At 36.9% G+C, this 9,557-nt stretch overlaps 1 protein-coding gene across 1 annotated transcript; it reads left to right on the forward strand.

The window, feature by feature from the left end:
* Window positions 1-4,911: 4,911 nt before the first annotated feature.
* On the forward strand, window positions 4,912-7,275 carry LOC131311601 (KDEL-tailed cysteine endopeptidase CEP3-like). The gene is made up of 3 exons (XM_058339099.1): window positions 4,912-5,160; window positions 5,281-5,415; window positions 7,057-7,275. The coding sequence occupies exons 1-3, from the start codon at window positions 4,912-4,914 to the stop codon at window positions 7,273-7,275; spliced, it is 603 nt and encodes a 200-aa protein (XP_058195082.1).
* Window positions 7,276-9,557: the final 2,282 nt, after the last annotated feature.

Consider the following 9,557-nt stretch of genomic DNA (forward strand, 5'->3'; position numbering starts at 1 on the left):
TCAACGGTGTAAAATTATTTTGGAAATGTGTGGAATTCGAAGGCCTAGTGCCAAGTTTTCCATTAGAAAATGGATAAGCCAGAAATGTTGTTGTTCTGTTGGGCTCATGAAGGCTAATCAAACATGGGGATTGGAATGAAGGGATTGGACTTCAGTTAGTCAATGAGAATCGTGCAAATTAGGTTTGATTGTTGACATGCCCATTTTGAACAAAGCAGTGCTGTGGATACAAATTAAAGTGCACAGATCCGGACATATGTGTCCGAATTCGTTTGATGTGTATGGACACCACAAGTCTACCATGTGGACCCACGTGCATTGGTCGGTTCCGGACACAAATGTGGATGAATCTGTGCAATTTTGTTAATCGAAAACCGTATTGATCAAAGTCCAAAAAGAGCCTAATAGTTTTGATTTGTCAAGGACAGGTAAGAGTTGTGGTAACTAACACAATGCCTACAGTTTGTTCCTACTCTGAACTTGAGTCACAGTACCAGCGCAATTTTCGTGAATATGTTATTTTTCATGAGGACCACCACCCCAACTCACAGAGTCACTCTCTCACCGACCTTTAAACAACCGCCACCCAACCCATATGGTTACCACAAAACCACCACAAGCCATACATATGATAATGAGTGAAACCACCAACTCCTCCGTTCATTTCTTTCCCCCAACTCTCTCCCTCTCCCTCTGCCTCTGTTTTTTTCCCTCCCTGGACATGTCTCTGTTTTTAGAGTACTACCTTTACCTTCTTTGTTTTAAAACTGCAATTGAATAAAAGGACGATATAAAACTGTATTTGAATTTCAATTTTCTGCAGCAAGAAATTAAAGCAGTTTTGAGTAGGCAAAACTACAGGGATCACAGTCAGTTAAACTCCACAAAACCCCGTTGTCGATTAATTATACTGTAATTTTCTGACATGCAAGCATACTTCTTTTTCGTTGAAACTAATCCGGTGAGAAACTGTAACCAAATGAAAGAAGAAGAAATACAAGAGACGTCAGAGCTTTCCTTCTACTTCAGCTAGTAGGTTATCACATATTCACAGTAACCATTTTAAACCAAGCCGAACATCATCTTACCCAACGGAACGACCTGCAAATAACAATGCAAAGAAATCAATAATCTGCAAATAAAACCGTCCACCACGTGATGGTGCTTAAAATGCCAATACAAGTTGGAGGTTAACGTGCCAACATTCCTTCATAATGTAGGATTATCTATTCTCGTATATAAAGGCTATCTATAAAGGGAGAGGAGCTTTTAGGGTGACCTGTTTTTAAGTCATGTCACAAAAGTGATTTCCATTTTTGTCCTAATCAAAACCCAATTTTTACATCCGATCTTAGTGTAACATGACATAAGAGCTAGGCTTTTGGGGTCTTGGAGTAGACTCTCTAATCCCTATTTCCTATGCATACACTCTTTTTTCTACTATAACCATATTTTAAGGTGCAACGATTCTGATGAAATAAGGCCATTGTTTACTTCTCTTAGTTCTTCATGCGTGAATCAGGGGTCTAATGTGCGGGAGAGCGTTGAAACTTTTAATTCGACCTCCAAAACTAACTGGAAGCTTCCTTTTTGTGTGGGTTGAGTTTCCATAAGTAGGGACTATGGCCGGCTTACGGCTGCTCATTGCCAATGAGTAAGCCAAATGGTTTCTAGTTGAATACTGTAGCATTTGAAAAATGTATGTCATTTTAAACAAAAGAATTAGCTGATGTGCATCATTATAATGACCGTATACGAGGAAATTATCAAGGTACAATGTCACTGCTGTTTAGTAACCCGAAACACTAATATACCACTTCAATTAGAAAATTGTGCTTCCTCAAGATGATACAAGTGTACTAACCGCGATTGAGGTGACCTTCCCAGAACCATTCTGTCCCATGATTGCCTGTACCTTATTGGATGGAAAAAGAGAATAAGTAGCGGCAGAAATAAAACTCAAAATCAGACCTCTGTAAAGCTTCACTTCAATTTGCAATCATAAACATCTAAAAGAAGCCAATATTATAGAAAGAAAACATGAGATCCAACAACCACCTGCACAATTCTAGTACCCTTGGAAAATACCCTTTGTCATCAGATGTTGATTGATATCTCAGCAAAGCTACAGGAAAACAAAGTGAAAAGCATTAATGGAATGAATCTACTTTACCTTGTCCGTCCTCAGGAGGTTTGAGCCTAAAAGATTTCACAGTGATCTTAGTTCCAACCTCCAGTAACACCACAGCTTGATATATCTTAATCTTGTTTTCATCAGCAAGATCCTTGGCCTCGAAGGTTATGTAGAATCTGATGATATTGGCAACCTGAGACATCACCTTCAAAACCTTCACAAACTCCAGCTCTCTATTTTTGTCCTACAAACGGGTTTTTAACATACTGAGTTTCTGGGTCGTTTCGCATTTGGTTTTTGCTCCAATGATTTTGTCCAACAGAGTCTCACATTGGTCGGAGGGGATATTACTACACAAAAATCAATTGAGCAATGTAATTGGTAAGGAAGACCGGGAAGAGAATGTTGAGGCTGCCACAGCAAAAGCACACCCGAAAGAAAGCAAACACATTATTTATGTAATCCGGCACAAATATGCCTTCCTCCCCAAGGAAGAGTGTAGTTCACCATGATATGGGAGAGTTCCAAAATTGTGCGAAAAAATACATACCAAGCCCTTGCTCGTGCATATTTTTCATAATATGTAAACCATAATCTTAAAAAGTCCACCTCAAATTCTGACATCTCAAACCCAAATTGTTAATCGCAAATTTCAATTTCGTTGAACCAAATTAATTTTTGGCATGCATAGAAATTCACTCCGATCTGACTTCCTTATTGATTTGTGGTTCAATTGCAAATATTTGAGCTTTGTCGTTGAGAACCTTTAAGTCCATAATAATTTTTTTCCTCCATGTGGTTGGTTGATGAATAAAAGGAAGAAGAAGGTGAAGAAAAATACCAACACAAATACATTACTGGTTTACTACAAAACAAAACCAAATACCTTGAAACGACGTCTGTATTCGTCTACTGCAAGCTGTGAAGAGAAGTCGTAATCGAAGAATCTCTTTTCTTCTTCTATATCCATTGGACCAAGTTGACCCAACATGTTGACTCCAGGTATGAATCCAACATCAAAACCCTAAACAACCAAATAACAAAATTTATAAAAACCTTACATTCAAAGGTATCATAACAAAAACAACTTTTTCATCATTCAAAACAGTAATCGATAGTGAGAACATAAATCAATAGCAACTGGACAAACAGTTATCCACTATCAATTCATCTCTCTATCGCAATTGAATTCAACGTCCCGTTGATAGCTCCGTCTTCCAATGTCATACATGTTAGCTTAGTCACATAATCCTTCAAAATGTTCTGCACTCGCGCTCTCAATTTTTGTACTGCGCTCGCCCTCTCAATCCTCGTTCTTGAGGATTTCAGTGAGCTGACATGTGTTTCAGATACGCGCTCGCGCACACAAATTATGTCACTTAGCGTGTTAGTCAATAACAATGATTCATGTACATGCGAGCAAATCGAGTCTGAATTGGTAAAATCCATAAGAAAAACGAGTGTTTACTCACACTGCTCTTCTCAACTTGTTCGGATTAAAGGCGGTATTCCTCACCAGTCATATCTGGATCGCTGTCGGAATCATCATCTGTATCCGTCACTCGAAATCCTGGTGTAAGTATAGGGGGTAGATTTTTGTCGTAACCAAAGAGTTTAACCAAACCGAATACCTCGCTTTCATCTTCGGATGTCTCTGTATCATCCGACCGTTCTCCGCAGAATCGAACCCCAATTTCTTTTCAGTTTCCATTGATCTCGATTCAAATCAATCGCAAACTCTGGGCTGTAGGAGTAAAATTAATTTTTTAAATATAAAATTTATTACACTGCTTTGGAATTGGAATTTTAAAATTCCTTTTTAATGATTTTTACTTTTAAAATTACTCTGGTCAAAAGGAATAGATAACTAAGATTCGAGGCAAACCTAAAAAAATTAATCAAAATTTGAGATTAATCTCAGACTTAATTGGGTCTGTCGCTAATGGACTGTTTGATCAGTCCCTAAAAATCAATAGGGACGTGTGCATAAGTGCATAAGTTGAGACGGATAATACGAGTTAAATACAATACGCGTTGTAGGGCACTCTCACCCTAAAGTGTTTAGTACGACCGATTTAGTCATCTATTTGGGCAATGAAAGGCTCGAATTTTAATCTGAATAAAAGATGATTCAAATTTGTAGAAGTTAGAATTATATATAAATTGTTCTTGCTGAAATGAATAGCTAAATTAGTCGCATTACACTATAGGGCGAGCCTAGAACAACCCCAAATTCCGATAGATCAAGATCCGGGGATGCTGTATGGTGGTGCACTTTGTTGTGCACCTTATGTGAAAAATTTGGACGGTTCATGCCAACAATCAAGGGATGCCATATGGTGCACTTTATAGTGCACCCTATATGAAAATTCGGACCGTTGAGACGTGTTTTTTAACTTTGACCGACAGGCCCATGAACATCCTTTTCGCGCCAGGAAGTTAAGTGGCCAAACGGCGGGCAATTTGAAAAGACCCCAAATCCCTCTGGCTGTCCACACTCCACTTTCCCACCAAAATTAGAAACCCTAAAACCACGTCCTGGTCCAAACGCCCCTTTCAATCTCAGACCTCGCATAAGAAACCCCAAAATCTTTGACAAGAACATCACGATACCAGTAATATGACTACAGGTTATTTGGCTTGTTGACATTTATGGTTTACACTAATCAATTACTAATTAGAAATTCTTATTTCCCTTTGAGCCTGATTACTCGAAGTCGCATGCATAAATAACTTGCCAAATGATACTCTTTGTGTTTAAATGATTTATGGTAGACATGTGCTGGGCAATAGTATGTTCGGAGGCGGTTGCAGCGGGTCGCAAACTAAGGGGAGAAATAGAAACTCTTCTTCTGGAGTTAGCGTCCCAAGAGTTACTTGATTGTTGCGAACGAGAGAAAAAGGAGTGTTATACATATTCCTTGCAGAAAACATTCCAGTGGATTGAGACGAATGGAATTCGGAAGGAGGTGGAGTATCCGTTTATAGCCGAAAAATGTGACTGTAGGCCAAAAAGTAAGGAAGAGGTAATGGTAAATCTATTGTACGAGTACTATTTAAGTATTTACGTTTAATTAGAAAATATATGTAAATGTAGTTTAATAGTATATCATTAATTGATTGATATATTGTGTCATTTTTACTAGAGTGCAAGTGCTGTCAGGATCAAAGGAGTGGTAAAAGTGAATCCTAGAGATGAGGTTGAGCTTCTAAAGGCGGTATGGATGCAACCCATAGCTGGAGCAATAAAGATAACAAAAGAGTTCAATGCTCTCAAAGGGGTAAATTTCAAGTGCTCGTATCTTTATTGTTGCTATATATGTTTGCAACATTCTAATTAAATCTTTAGTTAAAAAATAGGAAAAAAAATGACAACAAATATATCAGTATAAATCACGTAAGTACACCCTCGGCCACACTGTCTTAAGGAGGACGATACTTGGTCGACTGTCACTCTCAAATCTTCACTCTTGCAATTTTAGTAATTTGAAGATGTTTTTGAAAAATACTTTCATACTTGTGCTTGTGTTGCCGTTCAAGAGTCGCTGAATCACACATGCGCTCTCACAAACATGGAACACCAATGCAAAAATAAAGGAATATTAAACCATCAACAAAGTACAATTGACCATATTTTGGTACTTTAGTGTGTATTCCGCATAATGTTGTTGGATGGAATAGAGTTAGAGTGAAAAGTAATTAGTTCATATGTTCAGTTAAGAAGGAAGGAAAAAAAGACAAAATACAAGAATAGACGGGTTTTTTTTTATTATCTCGAAAGAACTGACGGTTAAGTATCACTGTTTTTTTTTAATCATGGTTGAAGTATTATTTCCTCTGTCCCATTTTAAGTGTTCATGTTTCTATTTAGTCCCGAAAATAAGTAACCACTTTGTAAAATTTACAATAAAAAAATGCCAAATTTTTAATTTTACTCTTAAAAAGTACCATTTTCTTCCTAATTGATTTGACAGTTAGTGATATCATGTCATTTTCAGATTGAAAATATCTTTCAATTTATAAAAAAAAAAATCATTATTTTAAAACTTTGTATAATAAAACTAATTGAGATCTATTAAACAAGAACCACATTACATATTTTTTGAGATCCATATTAAAAGATATAAGCAAGTTAAATATATATAATGAACTTCACAGTTTTTAAGGTTAATTTTAAAATTTTAGAGGAAAAATTTTGACTTCTTAAAAAGCTCAAATTCTCAAAGAGGATACTTATTTGGGACGAAAGGAGTACTAGTATAGATCATTTTCCAACTTCAAATACAAACCAGTTGGGCTACATAGAAACTAGTTCGGCTAAATATTGTAACGTTGGTTTAGGACCAAAGTTGGGCCCATTTGGTTTTCCAAAACGCCCTTGCTTTCCGTTTTGTTCACATTACAAATGCGTACTTCTTCTCAAGGCAATAGTGAAATTGTTTGGTTAACTTGTTGACTAGTATTTGCTAGTAATTGTTTTTTTTTTTTATCAAAGATATTTGCTAGTAATTTTGAATATGGTACTTATTATTGTTTTTGAAAATGTATTGCTCTTATTTGGAAAGTGATTAAAAAGTAATAAGCGAACTAAATGAACCATGCTTTACCCCGCCCAAAATAATAACCGATAATAATCCGATTGACATAGGATTAGACCCATAAATGCATCACATGGGCCACTCTTCAAGCTAGTCGCATACCTCCGAATTCACCCTGTAAATGGGGGAAATTGTCATTTGGATTACTTCTTTATCATAAATTAACAAATCAGTGCTATGTTTTCCTCACGTTTTTTGCTATCCTTGAGTCTCTCATCATGTAGTTCCTAACAAATTATTGATGTTTACACACATTTATAGTTTCAGTTTATTTTTTAAATTTAGTTTGGTTAAAAAATTTGTTTGTTGTTGAATGCGTAATAGGAAATTTATGAAGGTTCGACTAATTACTCGCTAACAGCCGAAGGAAAACCTCGAAAGCATGCTATTTTGATAGTGGGATATGGGTATGATGAAAAGGAAGAAAAGGCTTACTGGATTATCAAGAACTCTTGGGGGACAGAGTGGGGAATTAATGGATATGCAAGGATTGATAGGTCCTCATCTTTATTATTTGCAACTCAATATCCAATTTTTGAGTAGTACTTGGTTAGACTAGTTTGCTATGAGAGCTTGATTTAGTTATTGTGAAACTCACGTGGTTAATGTAGTGTCACATTATTATAGCTATATGAGTGTAGTCCTCCTATCGCTTGAAGTTAAATTTGAATTGTTGGTTGTTTTGTGTTAATTTCGCTATGAGAGCTTGATCTAGTCATTGTGAAACTTACGTGGTTAATGTAGTGTCACATTATTATAGCTATATGAGTATTGTTGGTTGTTTTGTGTTAATGCTAAGCTATTTTAGTTCACATGTACAAAAAGACTAAGAGTGATACAATTTGAACCCAAACAAATTCTCTTTAGCCCCTAACCTTTTTCTCTACCCCTTCTAAAAATTTAACACGTGTCGGATTGGTTTTGCATCATTTCTCCTAAAACCAATTGGTGTTAGCGAAGGCTTCAATTAAGTCTTTTATGACATTTGACATCGCACCCGCAAGTGTTTTTTTTAGAACGGTTGCAAGGAGTGACATTGTATAACCAAATTCATGGGAGCACTCCGGACCCCACATCATGATCCTCCAAATGTCCTCATCATTAACCTAATTTTTCGTCAGTATATCACGTTGCATCCCATTTCTCCCCGCCCTTCCACAAACAAATTCGATTGCATAGTTTGGAAGTAGAAAATCACCAGAACTTCAGATGTCCTGTCATGGAGTATCATCAATTGGCCTCTTGACTAGTGAGGTTAACTACTCTGACCGTTATCTTCGATTGCATATTTGATTATTTGGAGTTCAAAAAAAAATTCAACAGCATTTTCTCATAATACGGATGGGGAAGACAATAAGCTAAGGCCGTTTGAGGAGAATACATAATTGATATGACTCAGCGAGTTTTCTCAATTACTAATTCAAAGTACTTTTTTTTATTGAAAGAAAGACATCAAGGCCCTACACATCTTTAATTTTGAAACATGTCAAAGAATCGATGCAATAATTTTGAACAAAAGCCCATTTTCCCGTCAAAATATATACGATTCTTCTCTCTAGATTAGCTTCCGTCTTCTTCTACCCACTCTAGCCACAGACCTTTTTTGAATAAGCTCCATCACCTCGCAGGGAAAATCAATTACATACGGATACCCCACGAAATAAGAACGCATTCCAACGCTCTTTAGCAACCGAACAATGAATAAACAAATGCGTCATGGATTTGTTCTCTCTCGAGCACAAACAATAACAATTCACCATGACCATCCGACACCATACAAGATTATCTATAGACTATATAGTGAAAATCTAATTATCTTGCACACCAAGCCAAAAAAAAAAAAAAATTAAGTTTGGCACGCAAGTACCCCAAATGGCTCTCCATAAAGTATTTCGTTCTCCAGCCAAAACTTGATAATAACTTTTCACCTGAAAAGACCCATTGCCTGTTGGGATCCACCTCAGATAATCCTCCATCTCCTCTCTCCCCACATCCCTCATCGCATATAGCTTTCCAAAAACTCCTCCAACTCCCAATCTTGTACCTCCATGCAATGCGTAACATGGTAACACCCTACCTCACCATATTACCTTCCAATTTAATATAGCCCGATACCGCCGCAACCCCATCCGCTCCCAAATGAAATATCTAAGGACAAGTGTAACGACCCGACCCAACCCAAAAATACCACGAAGCAGCCCCTCTTATTAGAACCACCACCCCAACTCAGAGAGTCACTCTCTCACCGACCCTTAAACAACCGCCACCCAACCCATATGGTTACCACAAAACCACCACAGGCCATACATATGATAATGAGTGAAACCACTACCTCCAACCCCCAACGTGGAAGTACCACCAACTACTCCGTTCATATCTTTCGCCCGACAACAAGAATAAGACCAGCTATAACTCTCCCCCACTGCCTCTGTTTTTTCCCCTCGGTGGATATGCCTCATTTCCCCCACCAAAAGCAGGGCCGGTCCTGACATTTGTGAGGCCTAAAGCAAAATAAAAATTGAGGCCCTAGATTTATGATAACAAAAAAAAAATTCAAGATTGGGGGCTAATACAAGATGAAGGATTATACATGGTATTTTAAGTTCTATAATTTAACTAAAAATAATATTAAAAAATTATACCATAAAAAATGAATCAAGCATAACGAAGCACTGCTCATGCTACGGAATTTTTTTTTCCCAACTAATCATGTAATTAACTTTACTCACGTAAGAAGACTAGTTTAGCAATACAAAGTTATTTATTCTTAACCTTATTTTATCATTTTTTGTTGAATTATTTTGGTTTATTTATTTTCAACAGTG

Source organism: Rhododendron vialii, chromosome 12a (assembly GCF_030253575.1).
Source record: "Rhododendron vialii isolate Sample 1 chromosome 12a, ASM3025357v1".
Taxonomy (NCBI): Eukaryota; Viridiplantae; Streptophyta; class Magnoliopsida; order Ericales; family Ericaceae; genus Rhododendron; species Rhododendron vialii.